A 26,179-nucleotide genomic window follows, 5' to 3' on the forward strand; every position below is an offset into this window, starting at 1 on the left:
GGGAGATATCTGTGGCGTCCTAGCTGGCACAATCAAATATGTGCTCTCTTTCCAGAGAAACCAGGAAACTGGAAATAGATTATCTTTTTTAAGTCTTCCTTCCAAATAGAACTCATGCTGCTGTAAATTGTCTTTTTTAATCATCCCCTAGTTAGAGGAAAACAAGGATGAAGCAGGTTCAGAACTACACACCCCAATTTACAGTCCAATGCAACCAGCTGCTCAGTTCAGCCTACACATACCCACAAATGTGAAAATGTAATGCAGTTGAAGATGGAACAGTTTGCACACCAAAGCTGAGCAGAAATTCAGGGAAGGAAACATTTGAGCTATCTGAAGCATTTTATTTCATTTTGCTCCTCTTGTTCTTTCTGCTTCCTCATCACGTAAGGCAATTAAAGACGGAGGCCAAAATCACGGCTGATCTATAAGGAGTGGTACACATACATTGTTAAGCAGATAAAACTAAGCCACTCTATTTCACAAGTCAGAATTGGAAGAAGCACTGCTAAGTTTGGGTCGAAGTAGGTGTCCATTCCTGAACTTGCCCTTGAAAGTAGAACAGGAAAATGCATCTATCAACATCCAGGGATTTGGAAGCATAAACAAAGCTCTGGTGATCTTGTTTCATCATGAGCAGTACTTGGCTCTGCCCTGGATTTCCAGTAAAATCCATAAATGTTCAGAAGAACAGACCCAAAACATTACCTAGAGTGACATATAACGACATGCACACATCCAGTCCACGAAGGAATTCCTTCAGACAGAAGGAATTTGCACAGCGGCACTCAGAACATGCACACAGATGGGGAAACAACCAAGTGTGGAAATATGGGTTTGTGTGCCTTACAATCTAATAAATGCATCCTCCAGGAACTAAAAGGGAACAGTTGTTTTCAGCTGCTAACCACACAGACTCTCTGCTGAAGTGAAGGAGTGAAGAAGATGAAATGCTATGAGAGCAGAAGTTTATAAATGCTTTCCTCTCCTCACAGGCAAGAAGCCAAAGGACTTTCTTATGGATTATCCAATGCTCAGAAATCAGGTTAGTGAAGAATGGTGGGCTTTGTCTTGTCCTGTCCTGCCACCTTGGCCAATGGGAAGGATTTTATGCACTATGGTGAGATGCTTCTGAAAGAGCAGCCATGTTTCCTCATTCAAATTCGCTATTTCATACAAGGGAAATGGCAAATGATAGTCCCACTTGTGTCATCCCAGAACAGTGCCCAGAGAAACAAAGTAATTTGGTTTCTATGACAGAAGGGCAATTAGCAAAAGATCTATTACACAGAATTCATAAATGATCATGTAAGAGTGCTCCCAGGTGCCTTTCTTTTCCTTCCCTCCTCCAAAACACCTATTTTGCAGAAAATTGCTACTTTCCTTTTTTTTCCCCCACAGCAGAGGGGATTGCCATTCTCCAAGACAGCAAGTGCTAACTATCTTTTTATGGCCTCAGTGTTTCCATTTTGCTGCCCTCCCTAATTGAGACTATATTAATGAAGCCTAACAATACTGAATTGTACTTCACATTTAAAATCAGAATAGAGGATTGTTTTGAGGTCTCTGCTGCAGAAGATGCCTGCAAACCTGGTGCAATAACATACCTTGTTGTGCTTAATTATGCTTTCTAGAGCAGCCTCCTCTCAGCCAGGAAGGTGGAGCTCAGCTGCTTTTTCCAGGCTTGCTAACTCTGCAGAGGAATATCCTTCTGAAACTCAGCTTTCCATTAAAAAGAAATCACTAAGTAATTCACATCTCTTGCAACAGCTCAGCTCCAAAATTTCATCCCTCAGCAGGTGCTGGCATCAGGGAGAGGAACTTTGTTACCCATTTCAGCTCATCCTCATTAGAAAACTAATTTGTACTTAACATCATATTTGCTAATATGATTTTTCAAGGTCACATCAAAATCCTTTCGCACTTGCTAATGAGGACAAATCCCATGAAATTGGAGATAGCCTCTTATCCACTCTGTTCATTTGTAGTGTATGCTTCACAAATTAAGCTTCTAAACACTGTGAACCCTCAATAAGTTTGCAAATGACACCAAGTTTGGAAGAAGTGCCGGCCTGCTTGAAAGTAGGAAGGCCCTACAGGAGGATCTGGACAGGCTGGATTGGTGGGTCAAGGCCAATTGCATAAGCTTCTGCAAGACCCAGGGAGGAAGTGGAGTCACTGTCCCTGGAGGTGTTCAAGAAACGTGCACATGTGGCATTTAGGGGCAAGGTGGGGATGGGCTGACAGTTGGACTAGGTGATCTTAGTAGACTTTTCCATCCTTAATAACTCTGAATGTAACCAGGTTTGGGACTTTAGCAAGCTGGGAGTTGAACCCACTTTTCAACAGACCACATGTTACAGTGCCAGACAAGGAACACACACTGGATTTTCTCTCTTCTGTCTCACAGTGATGTTGTGAGAACTAATAAGTGCAGGTGCTGAGATACCAAGGACATGGAAACTATACTCAGCTACTGAAAGAAAAATTTAAAAAAAGAAATTGCAAACGTTATTATTGCTACATAAGTGGTGGCAAAATTTGTTGCTGATTTAAAGCTTATATTTTACTGATAGGCTTTAAGATATAACTTAAGTCATTCTTGCCAAGAAAGACAAAGAAGAAAACCCTCTCTATGGCTTAGTTTCTACATGGAGAATCTCAGAGTCTCTTTGTTTTTATGGGTTTTGTCATTTTGTTGTTTTGTTGTTTTTTTCAAACAGTCTGTTTTAATCTTGCTTTAATAGTAGTAAGTAAATAGTTAAGTATATTGACAGCAATCAGTACACTAAAAATTTAACATTCTGATAAGCCTTCTAATTTTAAGCATTTAACTTTCTGACATCTTCTATTCTTATTTCTTTATTGTAGGTTGTTGGAAACAGATCAAGCAGCCCTTCACCAGACATCAGTCAACTGAATTTACCATTAGCTATAATAATGAGAAGGAGACACCACAAAAACTAGATCTGGTCACAAGCGACATGGCAGGTAACAATTGCTCCCTTGCTCCCTCTCTGATGCATTCATTTTATTCTGTGCAGAAAGTAGTTAGCAGGAGGAAGGACAGGCCAGCAATATTAGAAGCTCCAACTCTTGTGAAAGCTCAGGCTCAAGGACAGATTTATCAGTGTTCATCTCAGATGTACTGGGGGGACAAAAACACTAGATGAACCTTTTTTTTTTTTTTATATGTTGTTGTTGTTTTTTATTTGGCAAGATTTTTTCCTTGCTCTGAACTACTTACAATTGAAGGCAAGCACGAAATGCACTCAGGCAAGGGATGCAGCGCAAGAATTCAGAACAGACTGTCCTGCCCAGGGAAGTGGTAGAGTCACTGTCCCTAGAGATATTTAAGGAAAGGGTAGATGTAGTACTAGTTAAGAGCGTGGCTTAGTGGGCATTATTGGTGGTAGGTGGACAGTTGGACTAGATTTCTTAAAAATCTTTTCTAACTTTAATGATTCTGTGATTCTTCTATAATTCTATTAACATACCTAAGGTATTGCTGGCACATTTTTATATTTCTATTTTAATTCAAATGTCTCTGACATTGGAACAAAATATGATGTTCCTTGCTGCTGATCAAGTAGAAAAATTGCTTATTGAGTTTGTGGTTGGATTCCATACCAGCTGGAAGTCATGCTGAGATGTGTACAGTATTCCTGGTGCCTTGAATTGTCTCAGAGATGAGGTCTTCTGAAGTGACAGATGAGGGAAAAGAGAAAAAAACACCTCAGTGCATCTCTTCTGTGCTATCTTGGCTTCAGGTCAATGTCTGGAGAGAGCAAATCCCTGCATCAGTACTGCTTGTATTCCAAAGGGATGTTTTTTTTAATTCATCCTCTTAGTGCATCTTATGCCTGCCTGTTTTTCTCTGTCTGGAAAGGCCAGACAGAGCAGCCATTTTATAAGATCAGTAATCAGCAACCTTCCAGAAAAATGTATTTGCCCTTCCCAGGCTTCAAACCTTAGAAATTGCTAAAAATTTGTTAGAGAAATACACTTTAAAGTCTGTCAGTGCTTTACAGAAATTTAAAATATAAATATGCAGTTTTTGAATATAAAGCAGTTTTATTTCATGAAGGAAAGCAAGGTAGTATAGTCCCTTACCATTGTGGTTACCAGCTACCCTGGCTGTGTTGCAGGGCCCTCTGCTCTGTCCATCCTCTCCTCTTGCAGTGTATGAGAATTTATACCTCTCATCCTGGCCCAAGAGCTCCCAAAGTTTGCGTTTCACCTGCAGTCTCCATAGAAATAAGAAACACTAAATGAAAACTGGGACTGAAGCTAAGAAATGTGCAGCAAATGACATTACATAATTAAATTGTGGTGGGCATGTAACTTGCATATAGGTTACCATACTACATGAAATTCTTCCCCTTTGAATTCCTCGCTGCTTGCTGGTTCTCATGGCAGCCCCCAGAGCAAGTGGAGAGACTTCTTTCTGAGCAAGTGAAATTCCTCAGTGTAGCAGCAGCAGTGCTGGTGAGAGCTGCATCACTTATGACATATCATAACACCTTCACCCTGCATGCTACATTTGGGAAGTAGCCAGGAACTGCCAGAAAGATTCACAGGACATATGGGATTGAATTCCAAGCTCATGTCAGATGAACTACAATGCTAAAACAGAATCTGAGCTAACTTCTTCAAGCCTGTGCCAGAATACAGTATTTTATCAGTGTTGTTTACTAGAGCTGTTCAGGTCACCATGTATATCAGTAAGCAATTTTCACAAGCACCAAAGTAAAAAAGTTAAAATGCCAAATTTCAGCATGGTGATTTTCTGGAATTTTTGAAAACCCCATTAGTTCAGATTGCTTTCTAATGCAACAGCCTGGCATCCTCTCTGACCAGAACTGCAAATATCCACTTTGTGAGGCTGTGTCCCCTCATGCTCCTGCTGGGGTCATTTCTCCCTTCCCAATTCAGCTCCTGCCCCCTCCTCCATGGGGTGAACTGTTCTCCGGCAGCACTACTCCTGCTGCTCGCCTTATGGCTCGTCCCCCTCGCACACACGCTTCAGTTGGAAGCTGACTTCACACATCTCACACTTCCCTTGACTCTCTTGGCTGCCTTTCTGCCTAACTTTATCCTCCTGTCAGTCAGCCACTGAGATTCCTTTTAAATAGAGCCGGCGCTTGGACTCGTTAAGAATCCTTCAGGCATCTTAATTATTGCAAAAGTAGAACACTTGTTTTGAGAACTTTTTTCCTTTGTGGAACTTCATTTGAAGTCCCCTCTCGGGTTTATTGCTTATATTTTGTTGTCTTCCCTCTTTTCATTTTCATAGAGTTTTGGGGTGTTCTCCAGAAATGATGTTAATGCATTTGGGTATGTAGGCGGGGAAAGGCAGGGAGGGAGGGAGTAAAGATGTGACAGATTGAAGCTCCTCTGCAGAGCAGCTCTGCCAAGCTCTGCAACACCTGGGCAATGAAGGAGGATATGGAATTGGAGACGGGGCAGTGTTTCCTGACATCCCTGATAACCACGGGTTTGCTATAATAAGCAAATCATTTTCTGCCACTTACTACATAAAATCATGTGGCTATGTGTTGTTGAGCAGTTGGTACTTCCTTTTAGATTATCAGCAGCCTCTCATGATCGGAACTGGGACAGTAACGCGGAAAGGATCTACTTTCAGACCCATGGACACAGAAGAAGAGGGAAGAAGGGGGAGTGCAGAGTTTGAAAACCACTACCACTGCCCGCACAGAGCCAACCGGCACGAGTACGCTCTGCCCCTGACCAGCCAGGAGCCTGAATATGCCACCCCCATCATCGAGCGGCACGTCACCAGAGAAAATAACTTTCCCTCTGAAAACGGCTACAACATACCTGTAATATCCTCACAGAAACATTCCCTTTCTGCCGGCAGTTTCTCTGGCTCATGTAAGACTGATACCAGGAATGGAGACTATCAGACACCCCAGAGCGTAATAAACTACGACAAACCTAAAGCCAACGGTATTCTGACCTCTGTGAGCTATAGTACGGACTACCAGAAACCTCAGGCGAACGCGCTAGGGAGTGAGGGTTACTCAACACCCAGAGACTGCCTGAACCCGATAAGCCAGACAGCAATGACAGCTCTCTTGTGATCCGCTAAGCAAGAGAGACGCGGCGCACAGGAATGTCGCAGCGCAGCTTCCAAAGTGAAAACAGAGTTTTAAAGGATTCTGCTGCAGAAGGCAGAAGGCAAACAAACCCTGTGTACATAATATTGCAGTCTTGCTGGGTTCTGACATCTGAAGAAAGCATATGCTGTTTATCACTGTTTATATCAAAAGAGATGTTATCAGTGAAGACTGTATATCTTATTTCTGTAACTGATCTCAGTGCTCCGTTTGCAACGTGTGCAATTTGTACATAGCTTTTATTTAAGGAGAGTTTCTTAAGTTTTCTTTTCACCTGTGGAATTGAAAGGACAAAAACAAAACAAAACAAAAAAACAACAAACCAGCTTCTGCAGAAATAGCTCTCTCTCTATTCCACCTCTGTTGTAGTGCAGCTGTAAATTGTGTATCTTACAGCTGATGTGGTTCAGTTCCTTTCCTCTGAAAACTGAAGATCATCATTATAGTTCCTCTTGGGAGGGCAGAAGTAAAACTGCTTGAAGCGTGAAGTGCACAAGAGAAGGCAGCTGAGCATTTAAATACCACGCTCCATCTCACCTGCCCAGCTGCCTTTCAGCAGCAATCTATAGATGCTTGAATTTGACCTAGTGTATGAGCTGAGCCTAACTTGCTATTCATATCAAGTACAGGTAGAAAAGATGGAACAAGCTTTGGATTCAAGCCATAGCGATCACCTTGCAGACATATCTGCAATAGAAACATGCCAATCTGCTTTATCATTGAATGTGTGTGGAACTATAATGTGAATTTACAGCTAAGAATTGAATCCTGTTCAGACCCTACCTGATGTTGTTAATGTAAACCTGTAAGAAAAATTGTTCCTGGACACAAAGCAGCTCTTCATTGCTCCACTGGGTATTTTTCTGTTTGACTAAATATTTCAAATGGAAATACTACACTAAATTTGTAAAACTAAAAGACAACATGGGTATGGTTCAGTGTTGCACTTCAATGCAAGACAGTGGCTCAGCACAGTTGTGCTCAAATAGGTTTTCTTTTGCAGCAGATGTTACTCAATTCTAGTTTTGGACAAACTTGAAAAAGCTTGGGGTTGGCTGCAATGCACAGCTGTTAGCTACTCCTTCAGCAAAGGTGTCATTGAAGCCACAAGCTTCAGGTCAGGACTGCAACCATCCTTTGCCCTGCAGCACTTGGAGCCTTACCTTGAATTTGAATGTGTGTCTCAGAATATCAAAAAGTTATATTCTTCCAAGAGAGAAGAATGGTGCTACATTTAAGGCACAAGGTTGGGAAATTAGCCCTGTAAAATGTGAGCTCTTGGAAAGTCAGTATTTCAAGGCCTTGTGTGTTTCCTTGTGTGTAAGCTGGGGATCATTTGCAAAGGACGCAGCAAAGATTTCTTGTTTGTTCACAAAGTGCTTTAAGAGTACACAAAAGCTGTAAGTGATACTAGGTACAAATATTGCTAACTTGAGCCATATCTGACCTTAAGAACAGCTCTTAGTGGGTTCTTCGCATTTGCTTGTTTTGTGGCCTCAGTTGTGCAGTTCTGTCATGCCAAAGCACAGTGCATGCGACTTCCGTGCAAAGAAGAAAGAGTTGAGCTAACCTTGTAGTCCTCCTGCGTTTGCTGTCAATACAGTTTCTGTGAATTGTATAAAACACCTCAGGTTCTGAAGCGAAGCAGCAGCAGCCTGTTTATTAGACCGAGCTGGGTGGTGTTGTTTACCTTCTGTTGTTTACATGTCTATGTAAATAAAGAACACTGGTATTTGTAAATCAGTCACACAGGCCTGGTACTTAACTTGGTGACTTTATCATCGCTGCACACCCACTCTTGTCACATATCCTGCAGAGTGAGAAGTAACTGTTCCTTATTCCGTGCAAAAGTGTCAGTTCCGCGGCTGCAATTTACACTCTCTGTATGACAGGCTAAAAAAAGCTTATCCCAGTGCCCCACTTAGCCTGGCTTCTGTGTCCATAATCTCTAGAGAAGAAACGCCCACGAACAAACTTCTGTGCCCAGCTCTGCTGCTGGATGCACATAATTGAGGGGAGGATGAGGCTACCCCCCTGGTGAGACTGAATCCAATACTCCACCCACACAGCTAATTAGCTTGACTTGTCACTTTGCAAACAAGTGGAGCTCAGTAATCAGAGCTATTCCCCACAAAGATAATGCAGCACGGCAACAGCAGCAGGCAGCTGATGACATGGCTTGTGTTCTAACAACCTTTTGGCATGCCTCAGCCACACGCTTTTTGCATCTGCAGTGTCAAACTGTTCTTCGTTGCACATGCCCATTTTTTGCTGCCATTCAAACCCATCTCAGAACAGCTATTTTAGCTGAAAAAGATGTTGGGCTTCAATGTGCAACATGCCTTCATCCTCCACTTCTCAAAAAGAACCCAAAAAAACTGTAAAAAGATAGCTTGGAATCAATCCCCAGATGTCTTCATTATTTCTGACTTACAGTGGTGGCTCTGTCATCACACACACTGCCAGCCACTGCACAGTGCTTCATGGCTCCAATCTGAGTGAATGCTGAGGGCAGCTGACACAAACAGCTTGGGGCTTCTTCCCCTCAGCTTGGGGAACAAGGAGTTCTTAGTGACCTAGCAGCAGATATGCAGAGGAACTTCTAGTCTCTATAGTAGTTTCTCCATCCTGCTACTAAGCCCTTATGCAGGAAAGAAAAGGGATGACTGATCTTCCTGCAGGTGGGTATTCATCCTCATATTTCTCCTCAGAATGGTTTCTCACAGGCTGCTCTAGCTCATTAATTTCCACAGTGAAAACCAGTTGCAGGTGTAACACAGTCAGACTCAGCAAACACGGTGTATTCAAAAATCTTCCTTCTACAACAAAGATTCAAACAGGCCCTACTTCAAAACACTAACACACTTATAAGGGCTGCATTTGCACTGGATCTCCCTCCAGTATGTCATGAGATTACAGCAGAACAGAGCCTACCATCTTTAGGAGACTGACCATCTGGTTAACAGGGACTTTCAATAGAGATTCAGTATCAATTTTCTTCCCAGAGCTGGCACTCCTAGTAGTCTGGTACAGTGTAAATGCAGCAAAGTTCACAAGAAGGTTGAATATTAACTGGACACAGCCCTAAGGGTCCACCTGTTCCAGCTGCAGTTGAAGGCAAGCCTCTGACAGTGCTGTGAATGGGGTCACACTCCGTAAACTAGGCACCTCTAATCAAATGAATTGTAGAAAATACAGTGCCTTCTATTAAAAAAAAAAAGAAAGAAAAAAACACAAAAACCCACAAAAACTCCTTCCCTCCCACCACCAAAAGTGTTTCCCAAACACCACAACAAAAACACAAATGTTCATCACTTTCATCTCCTTAGACTGGAAAAGGCAGCAAATTCCCCAAAAGAGAAGAGATTTAGGTTAGGAGGAAATTCTTTACTTACAGGCAGTGAGGCGCTGGCACAGCTGCCCAGAGAAACTGTGAGTGCTCCAAGGCCAGGTTGGAGGGGGCCCTGAGTGGCTGAGCTGGGGGCTGGCATCCCTGCCAATAGTAGGGGGTGGGACTGGGTGGGCTTTAAGGTCTCAACCCAAACTGTTCTGAGATTCTACAATTAATATCCTTTGACCTTAAAATAGTAGCACTGCATTGCAGCAATGCCTTCAGAACTGTGCATACAAAGTCACCACTAAGGTGGCTATTAAACAAAATGCAGTTATTTGTCTGTGTCTCAGCTTTTCCCAAAGCTAGGCATTTACTTTTATTTTTTTCTTTTGCCAAAGCCAATCATTTTTCTCCAGGCAGTTCCAATTCATTTCAGGAGGGTAAGTAAGAAAAAGCAATTAGCTATGAACAGGAGTTTTGTGACCTCTATGAGACCACTGATTCATTCCTTAGAAGTCAGGCATTCTCTGAAAATAAACCTTGTAAAAATCTGTCACTATTTTTTCATTCACTCTCTCCAAAACCAGGTTCAATTTGCTTAATGCGCATGTGTCCTAAGGGCTCCCTTTAGACTGCAATCAGTCTGGATTCTAGAAATGACAAGGTTATATTACTGCATTCATTTTTTCTTTATTATTTTCCATAATAGAAGTTCCATACAAGTCTCTTCTTTCCAATGTCAGTGATGCTGTAAAGGTTGTACTGACCTCCAACCTCCCCCACAGTAGCAAAGCATGGGGTAAACAAGCAGAATTTATCTTTTCTTTTGAATCTCATCGGTGTTGTTGAACGTGACATCTATACTGAAAATTATCCTACCGTAGCTGTGTGGGGCTAACAAGACTAACAACATTATAAAGGAACAGCAGCAAAGCCTATGAATCATTGAAGAATAAGTTTCAAAGAACGAATTTATTTGAAGTTAAGGTACCATTTCTGCATGATCACTTAGAGAATCCAAATAGAAACCTCTCCAGATAAAGTATTTCTAAACTAGATAAAGACAAGAAGAAGACATCCTTAGTCGGAAAAACTCATGTTATAAAAGATAAGGAAGACGCCTAATATCTGTTGTTCTATGTTATCTTTGTATAGTCGGGACACAAGAATTTGGAGGCTTTTTCACTCTAACTTCACAGTATTTGTTTAAGCTTGGCCTCACATTATGCGGCTCTAAGGCCTGATAAACTTTTGCCATCTACTGTATGCAGAGGTTATTCATATGTCTTAAGTGGAGTCAACCATCATTTATTTTGACACAATTACAGAGCAGGCATGCAACATCTGTGAGATTATCATCCCGTTTATTCTTATACAGTCATACCAGAAGGAGGAATCCAGAAAGGAGACAACTTGATAAATGTATAGCACAACATAATTTTTCAGCGTAGCAAAATATACAAGCTGTATATATGTATAAATATACATGTGACACTACTGATTCTTGTGTCCTGACCAACATCCGGAACTGAGCTCAGAAATCCATAATTTTGGGTAGACACAAATTTTTAACAGACCTGATTTGAAAAGCTGCCTTAAAGATCCACATTATATCCTCACCTGAAGAGGAACAATAACACTGAATATCCAACACTTCTTATCATGAATCTGAGCCAGTAAAAGGAGTGAGAAAACTTGCAAAATAACACCTCATTCAAAACTGCCGTGTTCTATCAGTCAGATCGGGTAACGACAGACAATAACAGACTTTAAAAAATACACACATTGTTTGGAAGGTAGCAAAAAATTAATGCCAAAATTTAGCCTTCAAAGAACACCCAAAATAAATTAACACAAACAACACAGAAACAAACAGCAGTGGCCGAAGATTGACATACTTCAGGGAGCTTATCAGAAGCCTCCCGAAGAGCTACATGAGGACTGACGGGGAGCAGAGATGATGGTGATACTGGCCATGAAGGAAGGGAAACACATACTGCAGAAAGATAGTAAGTTATGGTAGCTATTACTGAACTGTCAGTCTGAATGATTTGTTACCCTGAGCATGCAAGAGAAGCCATTGCCTTTACAAATGTATTTTACACATCTTAACTTCCGTAGCCCAAGCAACCATTTCATAGATGAGAGAGATAGAAAAGCTGTTGTTTGACCAGAGTTGTTTCAACAAGTCAAACCCATCTAAAAATGTAAAGGCCTTTGACAAGTCACAAACCTGTGAGAAATTTCTGTCATGCAGGGAGAGAAGACATAGGTGATAAAGACTAAGACGTGCTAGCAGGCCTTACTTGAAGAGGCAGGTTTTCTTCACATCTATGGCTAAGCTTTTTATCCTTAAGTGATACCATCTGTTCTGACAGACAGTTTTATAAAATTTGAATAAGGTGACCTCAATAGAGGATTCTTGTGATGTGGAAGAATGAGAGTCATACATGGATGTGAAAAGGTTGTGGACAGCTCATGTAATTTCTCTTCCATAGGTACCTAAACACATACAGCACTGTCACAAAAGACAGAACTCATCCCTTTTGACACTCACAACACATAACCACCCATGATTTCTGTAACAATGCTGCCATAACTTTTCTACTATCTTATAAATGCCTGGCATATGGCATTCAGAAAAATGCCCCTTTAGAATCTGTAGTTCAGTTATACAGTTAACTTCTGACAGATTAGCACACCGTATCCCCTCTGATTATAGCACAGTCACATCACTGTATGAGGATCAGCATCGAGGACTCAAATGTTTTATGCAACAGAACATTCAGCTGATAAGGTCACTGATCACCTGGCTAATGACAACAGACACCATTTGGTGAACATTGGAAACAACAGCATTAGGAAGAAGATTACAGAAGGTCTTCCTCTTTCCTTCTGACCAAAAGCCTTCAGTGTGAAACTAGACAAGAACAAAATGTTATGTTCATCACTTTTTTTTGTTTGTTTGTTTGTTTGTTACTCCTCATCATCAAATCTCAATGCAGTTGGACATAATGGGCAGCCTCAGTTCCAGCAAAAATGCCAGGAACAGCACAAGGCCGGTTGTAGAGAGTGATTGAAGGACACTCACAAAATGTAAGCAGGGGAGTCTGCAAACCTACCCAATAACTCATTTTGTGTTTTATCAGTGCTCTGGCCCAGTCTTTCAGAAGCACTTAATCCGCCCATGGAGATCAAAACTTGTACCATGAGCGTGTAAGAGAACAGTCATTTTTTAAAGTAACTGACAGAGAAATAAAAGAATTCTTTAAGAAGTCATGATTCATGTGTGTGTGTTCATGTGTTCCTGTACGTATGCTGCACAGATACAGAGAACAATGTTTGGTTTACATTATTTCACCAGGAAAGCACTTGTTACAGGACACTAACTAGACTGAATGTTTGTTCTTATAAGAGTAAACATGACTAGAAATAATTTTAAAGAACAAGGTTTTTCTATTTCAAAGTTTTTTTAAACACACACACACACAAGCACACACACAAAAACCACCAACAACAAAAGAATCCGTGAACAGCAAGGAATAGGACCTTTCCCAGTCCAGTTAATGCTGAAGATTTGAAAGAAGCTGCTGCCCCCTTTTGGCTCTAAATACAAGTACAAATATCGTGCACTAAAAAAGAATTAGGATTCTGATTACAAATAGGATTCGCCAAGAAATAGAAAAGTTTTGGATTTGTAAATAGCATAAAGCTGAGGTAGCACAAATTAAACTTAACTACTTAACAAGGTCACTCAAGACGACTACTTTAACTTACTATAACACTAAAGCTACTAAGATAAAGAATGTATGAAATCTAATGAGCAGCCTGATATATAGCACATCTCACAAGCCATCTTAGTATTCCTTGCTTTAACAGGAAAAAGATCACAATACATTTTTTTCTCAAGAAAAATACAATTTAATAACAAAACAAATTCATCATAAACATCATAGCCTAATGGTTCTTGAGTAATATTCCCTTAGGGATACTACCGTGAAAGAAGTAACTCCCATGTCCTCCCATGTCCCAGCTTGTTCACTCCAGAGATCTCACCTTTGTCAGCCAGTATGCAGTCCCATCTGAATTCAGAAACTTCAGAAGGCTAGCAGCTCATGTGACTGTCAGTAGACCAGGAAGAACCCAGAATGAAGCCCAGGAGAACCCAAAAGCTTTAACTGCCCCTTAGCAAAGCAAAGGTTACAGCACTCACCACAGGTTGATCCCAAAGGGAGTGAACTGCAACATCCCACTTCTTGTTGCAAGGAAAAGCATCCAGGGCAAACACATCTCCAGAAGTGTAAAGCCAGTACAGAGGACAAGGAACTGCTCTGGTCCAGCAGCCTGAACTTTAATGCTTCCATTCCCCTAAATAAATTAACAATAAATACTTGGACAATAACAAACACCATTAGATAAAATTATCACGTCATTCTGTTCTACTCCATTTTACAGAAGCATTACTCATTCAGGCATTAAGACATTTAATAGGAAAATTGGGATTTCATCAACAGGACTGTAGTAAACAATTTGATGACTTAAAACCAAACTGAAAAGTTACCAGATGTCTATCAAGCATCCTTGATTTATGACATTTTCTTATTGATAATCAAAACATGTCTGTTAACGCCTCTCATTTAGCTCTGCTTATTTTTATATCTTCCTAATCTTCTATTTGAGCCCAAGCCATTGAAAACCTTTCAGTGAAGAGCTGATGGCTATGTTGCTGGTGGAGGTAAATGCTGGGGAGACAAATCAGGCTGTGTTTCACGGGATGAAGGCAGCAAAGATCAGGAACACTGCTTTTGCATTTCAGAAAGAGATCATGAAAAAAAGGGAAGGCAGCAAGACCTGTGAATGAGGGAGATGTGATCGCAATTTCCAGTATAAAGTGAAAAGCAAACAAACGAACAAAAAAAATCCCACCCTTAAACAAAGCAACAAAACATACAGTTTTAACCATCTTTCCTGGATTATTTTTTAGGGACCAATGCATTCCTAATACAGATCCCAAAGGGGGTGAGGACAGCAGTATCCTGCTAAAGAGCCTTCAGAACACCAGCAGTTGTACTGCTTCTCTTCAGCACAGCTGTGCAAAACAAGACACAAGGCACTAGGCAGAAAGCTATCAGACAGGCACCAAATAGCATCTACAGCTGATGCATGAAGGGGAAAAAGAAAAAAAGAAAAAAAATTATGTGAAAAATTTACTCAGGTGAATCAAGTTTTCCATTACAAAGGGAGACTTTGTGAAAAATATTCCTTGGACTTATTCAGACATCTGGCCTCAAAGCCCAGTTCATGACTAGCACACCACAGGTGTGGGCATCAAAAGCAAAGCTACTCTTGCAGCAGAGTACACAAGCAAATACAGGTAAGGCAAGGCTACTCTTAAGCACATGAAACAACAAGAGCCCTGCCTCAGGGCGGGGGGAAGGAATTTTTCCTTCAAACTTTTCCACTTCTTAATACTTGAAATCCACTCAAAACATGAATGATGTAGTTTTAAAAGAACTGGAAACAAAACCACTTCAGAGAAGACACATTCTGGACAACAGGTAAGTAAGTAATTTGCTCTTCAAGTCACTGGGCTGAGGTTGTGCACGACAAAATTGACTTTGTAGTTGAATCCAACATCAGGATGAGCTTTTCTTTTACTACATAGCAATCTCTGGTAAAAAATACAGAGAAACTATTCAGTGACTACAGGCCCAAGCAGCAGTCTGAAGTCATTCAGCTGGGCACCAGGACACTACGAAAGTTTGCACACTCCTTCTTGATCCTAGCTGGCATAAAGAAAGTTATTTTACTCCTTTTACCATCTGTTTCAATCTTCATTCTCAGTTTTTCACATAGAGGGTGGTGGCGCACTGCAACAGGTTGCCCAAGGAGGGTGTGGATGTCCCATCCCTGGAGGTTGGTGGTTGGTGACCCCGCACATAGCAGGGAGGCTGAAAGCAGATGATCATTGTGATCCTTTTCAACACAGGCCATTCTATGATTCTGTGATTACCATTAATTCTCTTACTGTTTTATTATACCTCAGCCACATGTAAGTTCTATCTCCTTACTCTATTTTTTCCATCTACTTGTCACCCATGTATAAAAATCACCCTTCTAAAAATTACAGAGGTAAAAAATAAATAGTACAGTTCTATCCCTCACCAATTGAGGGTTAGAAACATCCTTTCATCCAACATGACTCAGCCTTGTCTATTCACAGAGTTCCTATGCCTGCAACCATTGTACTCACGTACACTCAAGAAATCTGTAAGCACTACCACTATTAAACAATTACTTACCACAATTACTATACCATTACTCTTATCTGAGCTCTCTGTATGGCATCCAGTTTTGGGTGAACTTGCTGCTCTAGGGAGAAAAGGCCACTTAAATATAAGTCAGAGATTAAAAAAAAAAAAAAAAAAAAAAAGCACATTGTTAATCTGAATAAACAAAACAAAACAAAAAAAAAAGCAGTTTCCCCAGTTTTAAGCTATGGAATATTTATAGTATTATTGTACAGCCAGAATACATTGCAAATTTTGCCCCATTTTTCTTCTATTGAAAAAAATTCTGCAGGAAATGCTTCTTAAGTAAAGATATTTGAGACATTCTCTTTAAAAATGTAATCTGCTATCAACCGTTGCTGGCCAAGACTAGATTATCATCAAAATTCACACTATGCAGTTTTGTTTTTCCTCACAATAATCAGCTTTTTACCTGGGTGTTGATTACATGTTTTAAAAAAAAAATCACACACAGGAGTAGGCATCTATATTTTATATATAAAAAACAGAAGAAAATGAAATACCAGTCTGAATTAGATACAGAAATCACTGAAGTACAGAAGAGTATTTACAGGCTAATAAAAATATATTCAGCTTAACTAGATATGATACATTTGTTGTTAAATGTTATACCTCCTATAGGAATGACTTTATAGATATTTGGACACGTACAATAAATACTTGGATTTCATTTGATATAATGGTCGATTAACATATATTGAGGTGGATACAAACCATCTTCACTGCCACAAACACACTTCTACAAAGGAAATACTACATAGTCTTTGATCAGAGTTAAATTTATTGCCATTTAGCACTTTCCTTAACTAACATGCTCTTAATTAACATTGGTCCCAGATGCCAACAAGCACTGTCTACCTTTAGCTTAAAATACAGTTGTCTCAGTGAAGTTTGTTTGTTGTTTTTTTTTTTTTAATTGGCAAGGAATTATCTACTAGAAAAAAAAAATGCAGTTTTCTTTAGAATACTATTTTATTCTTGAAGTAAAAATATATATATACATGCCAGTAAACGGTTTCACACTTCAAAAAATAAAAATGAAGTCTGAATACTGCCTTTCCTCGGAAATTCTTCCAAGTCTATTTCTTTCAACCTCTGCGGATCAGCAGGACTGAGTCTTCCAGTTACTGACAAAGGAAAAAATACACATTTGTCTACTGAATCTGGAAATCTCAACTTGCAAACCTTTTCTCAATTTAAATATTAATCTCAAAGCATATCAGTATGACTACGGCACACAAGGATGTTAAATCAGCTGGTACTAAGGATGGAGTATAGCCACTGGAGTGTCTGTGCAAATTCCTCCCATTCAGGGCTTTCTAAACAAAGATTATAAAAACTGCAGGGAAAGAAACACAGTGATGATTTACTGATACCTGATTTGTCTGCTCTTAGTCATTCTCCTCAGCCATTTTCCTTCTGTTGATCTCATACATAGATTAAAAATAGACAAAATAACAGACAAAGGATCCAGCAACTTCCAGATGATAAAGAAAAGTGTACAGCATTGTAACAGGTGGACAAGGAATGTCAGGAAAATAACTCCAGAAATACTCTCCCACCTCAGGCTGGAATAGATCAATTGGCTGAATGGAAAATGAGCTATGCCAGAAAGTAAGGAAGATCAAATAAATAAAAAAAATTAAACTTCCTCTCAGATACAGGGAAAATGTGCAGGCAAATTCAGTGCTTTTAAAAACCTATTAGATTAGTTGGACCAGCCTCACTTCTTACAACTGCAGCAAAATTTTATACTGCTATGATTTTCAAAGACAGTAAAATTACTACTCAGCTTTAAATCACACTCTCTACCAGAGAGCATAGAGTGTTCTAGGCCACTGACCATTTCAGAGTGCATTCTACTTTACTAACTGTGAGGAAAAAAAATAATAATAATTAAACAAAATAAAAATAAAAAATACCCACAGCAATCTGAATGTGAATTTCTAGCAGTGGATTTATCTGCTAATTTGTACCCAACGTGCCTGTAATTTCTGATGCATCAGAAAAAGAAATATGTCTGGTGACCTGTTTCTTCTTTACACAGATTCATTTTTAAATACTAGCGCCTGTGTGGTGAAAACTGTACAAGTTTGACTATTCTAAAAGCCTTCAAACAGTATGCCATATGAGAAAGGCTATTACAAAAAATGAACCAAGTAACTCCACTGAGTGAATGGAACTCATGCATAAAAGCACACACACGAAACAATCTTGTAAATAGCAAAGTTAAGGGATTTATAAATAGAAAAATCTTTGAATAAAGTATATACATTTTTAGGATTTTTCTATTAACATATATATAGTGCTCCTGGGAGAAACAAGCAACCGTGTTCTACATCACAATTTTGAAGGTAAAATTAATTGATGTTACTCTAAAGGCCATCCAGGTTTTTTTTTTTTTTTTAGGTACATAATATCCTACATATTAACACTTGCAAAAATGTCTTTTCACATTAGTTCCACTGTCACATAATAAAATCTTTTCACATTACAGTCCAACAGCCTGCAAAGCAGTAAATAAGAAAGCTATCTTAGCAGGGTGAAATAATAAATGTGATTACAAAGAGAGTCTGTGTACGGAAAAAAGTTGCATTTCACCTAAAGATCTACAAGGTCAGTTCTTGTATATCTGCAGTTATACAAGAAACTGGCCAAGAAGCCATCCTCAACATTTCCATTTGCAATGGGCTTTTAGATGTACACCAAATAAAAGCTAGTTTCAGATACACTGCTGTTACAAAAACAGTATCTTTTCTCTTTCAACAGTAAGACAATTACAAGTTAATACAATCGCCCAAAAGTAACAGATAGGGCCAGACACTGTACAATTCTGAGCACCTCCTATAAAGCACTATGCACTTTATTTTCACTTCTTTAAAGATTACTTTGATCTGAAATATGTTCAGTACCTATTGAGAGTACTCAGCATTTCATAAGCTCAAGCTAATAATGACCAACTCAGACAGCTCCACATGGGTAGTAACCACATCCATTCAAGAAAGCACACTGAACTGATGATGTTCAGAAAAGAATACCAAAGGGCACATATAACTGTGGATGTCTTTTTAAACTAATTCTGTTTGTAAAACCGCATAATACCCTGTTTAAATATGCTCGGAACAATTTTCATATGGAACAATTAGCAGTGAATTAATTAAAATAATAATATCAAAAAGCTCACCCATTATCATGGGTCATAACTAATAACTATTCCATTGTTGCATTTGGGTTTTGATGGCCTTGCTTAAGTAAGAAAGTTTTGCTATTCTGAGAAAACAAAACAAAACAAACCGACATTATTTTTGGAAGTTACAAATCAAAAACTCCAAGTGGAAAATTCAGGTATGCAACAATACAATTCCCCCTCACCTTCCAGAGTCAAAGCTTGTTTCGCAACAAACTGAACACTGGTTGTCCCTTTAAAATATCAAGGGGTGAAAATAAAGCTGGTCACATCTTATTTTCCTTCCTTAGGGATATAAGAGAAATTAAAAGCTGAAGGTATTGAGGTTATCTTTTTTAGAAATCCCATGCTTTGGTGCTTATTATTAAAAGGAAATTAGTTTCACATGCTATGTGTTAAATAGCCATTGTGTGTCAAGCAAAAGACAGTTTTCCACACTTAGAAATGCTCACAATGAAGCCCTGAGGTAACTGCCTTTTTTCCAGGCAACAGTAACAGTTCCCTTTGACTTTTAATTACCATTTTACAACCTACATTTGTATACGCAAACTCGGAGCAGTCAATATTGATTATCAATTGTTCCCAAAGATGGGATCTGTCCAGTTGCTTTTGTTTGTTTCTTTCTTTGTTTCTTTAGGATAAAGACTCAGCAGAACGGGTTAATTTGGGTGCAGCATCTCCTAATGAAGCTTCAACTGAATTTCCCAGGTCTCCATTTTCATGTCCATCAATACTTGGTTTCTTATCAAACACTGCAAGAAAAAAGAAATTTTATATAAGGAGAGAAGTAATCTTGGGAATCGTAGATTAGTGAGATTTATTTCAGAAACTAGAAAATGTCCTGAAAAGAGTGCTAAAAATACAAGCTAATGTTTTAAGCAAAACACTACAGAAGGAAAACATGAACTCTTGACACACATCTCTGATCTAAAAAAAACATACTTGAAGAAGTGAACAAAATAAAATAATAGCTTACAGGGAATTAACTACACCTAGTCAGGAAAAAATAAGACCAATTGGGAAAAAGTGATTAGGAAAAAAACAATACACAAAACCCACAAAAGTTAGTTAATTCAGTTCTAAGTAAACCAGGCCAACGAGTAAGGGACCAACCAAAAGAGCTTACAACTTACTAGTAAGTTAACTGAATTAACAGAAGATAAATGTTACAATTAATACAAGAACAGTGTTCTCTAGAAACTGGCTTGCACACTGAGACCTCACAATTAAATACAACACTTTTTAGAAAGGTTACCTTGTGAGGGTTTGACATCCACATTTACTTCTTTCCTATTAGAACCTGAATTTGCCCCTTCTTCCAATTCATCAAGATATAAACGATAACGATGTCCACTCTCATCCTCATATTCTACGTTTTCATCATCTGAATCAACTTCTGGAGCAACATACACTACTTCAAATTCAATCTCGCCTCTCTAGAATAAAACCAAAGTAGGAATAAATTCAAGGGGACATAGGTTTAACTGAAGCAATATTGGCCCAGCCTTTTTCTCATAGATTGTAAGACACAACAGAACGCAGTGTAAGGTGACGGAGCTTCAAGAATAATAATCTGTTTGACTGAAAACATTAAAAGTCAAGGTAATTCAATAGGCAGAATAAAGGAAGTGCATAAATTTGCCTATTGTTAACAGGTCCCAACTGACCTGTTGGGAGAGGATAGTTACAGCTTCTTTATGTTTTGCATCTCTTAGATTAACTCCATTTACTGCCAGAATAGCATCCCCAACATGTAGTCCTCCACATCGATCAGCAGGTTGCCCAGGATGGATTTCAGAGATCAGTATTGGAACACCATGCTCCTTCCCACCCTACAGAAAACAAGAATTTTAATCAGCTGAAATGTGCACTGGCAGAAAACCAGCATTCTAATAGCTGTTCTTAATGTGCTTATTTCAACTTTTATTATAGAAACTAAGAATGAATGTTTTGGACAAAAAGAATATCGAAGTAGATGGTATGAGATGTTTCTCTTAATTCTTCTCCCCTGAGAAGAACAGCCAAATTTCAAACTTAGGGCCTAAGCTCAAAACAAACACTGAACATCTAAGTTTTACATAAACCTAAGGATTTCACAATCAATCAGAATGAGTTGGATTCTTCAAGTCACACAACTATAGCTACAAATTTACATAATGCAACCTTTTTGATTGCTGTGCTCTAATGACATATTCACTGTTCCATATTTTATGAAGTGCAAATTTAAATTGCTGCTTCTTTGTAATGGAAAATAAAGCATTTACTGTGATTGAAATTCCTAGTCCTTCATGGTCTTCTTTAACTAGCAACACTTTTCTGATTGGACCAACACCTTGACTCTTCTTTAAGGCATCTGGATCCTAGTTTGATATAAAATAAAACAAAACACATAAAAACTCAATAAACTGTAAATACAAACACATGAACCAAAAAGCGATGCATTCCTGCCTTTTTGTTTTTAATTATTTGTAGAAGGACAGTATATCAGCAACAGAACAGCACAGGGCATGTCAATCCTGAGTGCCCCCTTACAGATAGGTTACAAAATCAGAAAAGGTTTCTTATTATGCACTTCTGACAAGAATAATTATTTCAATTATTTCAGTGATGAGTGCTGTAATTACACGTAACTTCCAAAAGCAGGAAAAGCAGCCATATATTAAAAATATAAAGGGACTACATAAAGGAATGCTGATCACTGTTGGAATGTTGTACGACAAAATTGTAACTTAAAGCTAATCAAATGACAGATGCAATACAGTCCCAGAAAAGGGTTTATTCTTGTTATATTAAAAACAAACTATATCATAAGCCATTCAACTCAAGACTAGAAAAGAAGCTAAATTAATCCAAGTATTTATTTTACTGTTGCATTTGTGCATATCCTCAAAATCATGCACACACATAAAGCATATTTTATACGCCATTAAGAACATAAGTAGTAAGATCCATCTGAACAACTAAGATATTTAAAACAGGTCAATCAAAGTAATGCCCTTTCCTGAAAGTGTTTGGTTTCATGCACTGAATGCTGGGGATTATTAACAGTTTGTGTGCTAGGCTAGCTAAGACAATGTCTACCAAGGCTACACATGTTAAATTCATATTACTACACACAGCAGAGACAATTTTCAAAAGGTCTTAGTGTTCCTAGATAAGGCAGCAGAATTGTCCTTCACACGGTCACTTCTGTAGACATGCTATTCAGAATGGATCTGTCCTCTACGATATCCAGCTCTGGGTTCCCCAGAGTAACAGAGACATGGACCTGTCAAGAGTGGGTCAAAAGAAGGGCCACTAAAATTATCACAGGGCTGAAACACCTCTCCTGTGAAGAAAGGCTGAGAATTGGGGTTATTTATCCTAGAGAAGAAACAGGTATGGGAACAGATGATCTTTAACAGTCCCTTCTAACACAAACCACTTTACGATATAAAATAATTACATATATATAAAAGTGACAGTTAAAAGAACTCAAAAGTGAAGTGCAAATAAGCACAAAAATCAAAGAACTAACTCCCATCTTTTTTTCCTCAAATATCAGAAATTACAGAGGAATGAGTCACTCTTTCAACTTACATGTCCTGGTGGTGCTTGCATTGGTCGTTTCAGATCATTCCTACCTCGACAAGCTCTAATAACAGTTTTGTGACGGTGAAGGTGTATTTCTGCTTCAAGCTGATTCCAGAGCTTGTCATGAGCAGGTCCCTTCATATCTCGACCCAGTAACTGAATCTGTTGAACTCTACAAATGACAAAGAGAATAACAACACACTATAAGGCAACTTAAAATCAGTGCACTGTACAATTTACGCTCCATCAGACTACAGCATGCAGTCATGCAGTGACTGGTGTAAGTGCAGTAACTGCAAGTTGTGACAATGATGAGCATGTTAAACTTAAACAGCCATGCATGTATACAATTCTTCATAAGCTTAAAGGGCTTGTAAACAGCTCATCTACCCCACAAAATCCAGAAAATTTTATAAAAAAAAAACCAACAAGAACACAACCCTATGGCTCTTCTTTGTAATGTGAAGCATTTTTGGATTCTTCCTTGTCTAATTAACTGCAAATACAAGACTCTTCCTACTTGGACTACTCTTAACTTTGGACCTGCCTTTGGGGATGCAGAGGAAGAGAATAAACAGAGTTACAGAAGTGACCATTTGTGTGACTAGCACAACCTGTTAAACACAAAGTTGCAAAAAGCAGAAGTGGTTGGGCTTTCCCCATGACCAGAGGCTCCAAAAACTGTCTTCAGAAGACTTACGCAGCTATCTTGTTTTTCATTTTTAAAAAAAGAAGAAGAAAGGAAGAAAAAAACCAACATAATAGATGGGATAAGTAATGTAAATTTTAAAGAGGAAATTTAAATCTAGTTGTAAGGGCAACAGACCCACAAGAAAAGATTCAAACTGCCAGCTCAGTACAATGTATTTAATAGTGCTTATGGCAAGATAAGAATTAATATATTGCTGAATCACTACACAAATATAACAAGCAAATTAATGATCAATTAGATGGACAATGCAAGAACATAGTAAAGATAGATGTCGAACAGAGATAAAGTGACTGATCAATATCAGTCAGATCAGAACTGCCTCATCAAGAACCATCTCTTGTCTCTACAAAATAAGTACAGAAGGCAATTTCTGTACCGCTTTCTTGGCACTTCTGCAGGGATAAAAAGACAACTTAGATGCTAAAGAGTGGGATGAGTAAAAAAAGATCAATGCTGCAAAGCCAGGTGTCTGAGAACAACAGTATCTCCAACCCACCTCAACACACAGGGCACCCCGAGCCCTAAGTGTAGGCACTAAAGATCCTTGCAGACCTTAATGGGACTGGAGAGCTCAGGAATAGGAGCATAATTGTAACACCATGCTGCTAACATAGATGAGAATTGTATGCATCTAAGTTTACCATAGTTATCTACTGCCAGCTATCGCAGTTATGTTGTAGAAATATCACACTCACATGCTGCCAAATTTAAACCAGCATAACTGACATTACTTTATCTGCACTACCATGCTTGAGCTATCACAGTGATATGTTAAAGTTATTAGAGACCAGTACAAGTATACTTTAGATAAACATGTCACAGAACCTTTTCTTGCAAGAGCATACCTCTGCACGTATCCTTCCTGCTAACAATTTTAAAAGTTAAGGAAACAAAGGTTTATAAATAAACTAAGAATAACTCATACTTAAAAATGTACTCATGAAGGCTGTGTAACACAGTGATTTACCCAACAGGAAAATTTAAATCTTTTAAATTAAACTTCTGGAGTACAATATGATTTTTGACTGGCTTCACTGTGGTCATTCTACCATACTTATCACTAACACTTATGAACATAGTACAAAACCTAGGAAAAGAGAAACCAACAAATGCTGTGAGAGAACACTTACTGGTTGCAGTGGAGAAGATATTGAACAAGGAAAAGTCTGATTTGGTAACAGAATAATAGAAGGTCAAGAAACCTACAGCATCTATTTATGTCTCTCTAGCCCTTTAAAAACTGTGACTTTATATATATTTGTTCATGTTAATGGTGTTACGTTATGATGTCATGGTGTTAAGTAATGCCAGGCACAGATCAAGCACATTGTGCTATATGCTCTCCAGTATTAAACAGAAGTCTTGTAACAATAACAACTAAAACTCATGCTAAGGACATGGACTGATTTTACATGCCTTCCAGCTAGTTCCTTATCTAAGTACTTGGCTGCCAATCTTGCTCCATAAACCTCAGCCTGAAGAACAGCAATGTGTCGACGAAGAGCTTCATTCTCTTTCCTCAGCAACTTCACCTCAGCTTCCAACTGAGCTTCCTTGACTTTTTCCTTCTTGTTAGCTTCAAGTTCTCTCTCCTTAGAAGACAAAAATAATAAAAAAAGAAGTCAGAAAGCTTTTATCAAAGTTAATAATAAAAGAGCATTTAGTATTTCTGTGTGAAATAATTCTATTTGTAGGACGTGCAGGAAATAAAAGTGACTCTGTCACTGCAGCTACTGCAGCTACGAGGAAAGGTGGCCTTGAACTCAACTTTGTGCTCTCAACTATTTTTATCCTGCTTACAACTCCTGTACATTATGCATATACTATCTTAAAGTCCAAGGACTGAAATAAGCAACAGCACTTCTTGCCACTCTCTGTAGAGAATCTCATTATTGCCTTTTCTTGTGTTAAGATGGGAGATTCATCCAATAAGAGAGAACAGATTATTTTTAAAATAAAAATGTTAATACAAAACCACAACATATCTCAAGTGGATAATATTCTTTAAGTATTTTAATGAGCTTTTCATATGCTTAAATGTTCTGTAAGTTTTTAAAATGGCCATTATTATCATGCAAACGACCAAGAAATGTCCAGCCAGGGATATTTCCAAGACCACAGATTAGATTCCTAAGACCACAAAAATAAGACTAGACATTTTATATATGATGCTACTTACCCAGACAAAATTAAAGAGATATAAGTACAAATTAACTTCATTACAAAAAAAATAAAAGGAAGAAAGAAAGAAAGAAATCTATCATCCTTCACTACCTTTCCCCTCCTCATGAGAAAAGAATTACGGAAATAAGAATTACTTCCATAGTGCTCCACCATAACATACAGATAATGCATAGCCATTATCTTTTCTAAAACCCAGATCACTGGAACTAAAAGGAATTAGCACACTCAACTCAACTCATTATCCTACTACATCAGCTACAGGAGGAGTTCATTTGATTGCTTGTATCTCTTGTATCTTGTTTTATATCTCTTTTACAAAGCAGCGAGAACAAACTCAGCAAACAGCAAACCACGAAAACAGCAGACACAGAGGATTTATTACTGTTCCATTTTAACTATGCTTGCCAACTGGAAAAAGCAATAAGAACTAAATTCACTAAAATGCATTTACTTGTATCAACTACACTACTAAACAAATAAAACCATGAGGTGCTACTAAAGAAGCAACAGGACAGAAACAAAATTTTACAGAACTGGCAAGACAAATCTTTTAAGAAATGGTGAATGTATTTTTTCATTATTCCAAGCGTGGATAACAAAACAACAGATAAGGGTTGTATTAATACTCTTTGAACAATTAAGCCAGGTTGCTACATAGAAACCAAAAAGAGGTATTTTCACAACATGTATGTAAGCATTTGTAGCCCTTTGCTAGAAAGACAACTGTGGATTTGGTGG

At 38.6% G+C, this 26,179-nt stretch overlaps 2 protein-coding genes across 4 annotated transcripts in view; one reads left to right on the plus strand and one right to left on the minus strand.

Annotated features, from left to right (window-relative positions):
• The window catches only part of DCBLD1 (discoidin, CUB and LCCL domain containing 1), a 46,658-nt gene extending 38,775 nt beyond the window's left edge, over window positions 1–7,883 (plus strand). For 2 of the 3 annotated variants that reach the window (XM_052681477.1, XM_052681569.1), the window contains exons 13-15: window positions 996–1,045; window positions 2,872–2,991; window positions 5,587–7,883. In XM_052681477.1, the coding sequence (XP_052537437.1) occupies window positions 996–1,045; window positions 2,872–2,991; window positions 5,587–6,104 (688 nt within the window). In that variant the 3' untranslated portion in view covers window positions 6,105–7,883. The remainder of the gene's footprint in view (window positions 1–995; window positions 1,046–2,871; window positions 2,992–5,586) is intronic. The other variant, XM_052681646.1, reaches the window with a different exon arrangement.
• Window positions 7,884–10,821: 2,938 nt separating this feature from the next.
• GOPC (golgi associated PDZ and coiled-coil motif containing) overlaps window positions 10,822–26,179 on the minus strand; it is a 33,292-nt gene continuing 17,934 nt past the window's right edge. Inside the window, exons 3-8 of the mRNA XM_052681775.1 lie at window positions 24,674–24,849; window positions 22,552–22,717; window positions 21,237–21,332; window positions 20,640–20,804; window positions 20,228–20,408; window positions 10,822–19,724 (exon numbers count right to left, since the gene is read on the minus strand). Coding sequence (XP_052537735.1) covers window positions 19,606–19,724; window positions 20,228–20,408; window positions 20,640–20,804; window positions 21,237–21,332; window positions 22,552–22,717; window positions 24,674–24,849 — 903 coding nt within the window. The 3' untranslated portion in view covers window positions 10,822–19,605. The remainder of the gene's footprint in view (window positions 19,725–20,227; window positions 20,409–20,639; window positions 20,805–21,236; window positions 21,333–22,551; window positions 22,718–24,673; window positions 24,850–26,179) is intronic.

The sequence above is a fragment of the Tympanuchus pallidicinctus genome, unplaced genomic scaffold (genome assembly GCF_026119805.1).
Source record: "Tympanuchus pallidicinctus isolate F22 unplaced genomic scaffold, pur_lepc_1.0 scaffold1, whole genome shotgun sequence".
NCBI classification, from domain to species: domain Eukaryota; kingdom Metazoa; phylum Chordata; class Aves; order Galliformes; family Phasianidae; genus Tympanuchus; species Tympanuchus pallidicinctus.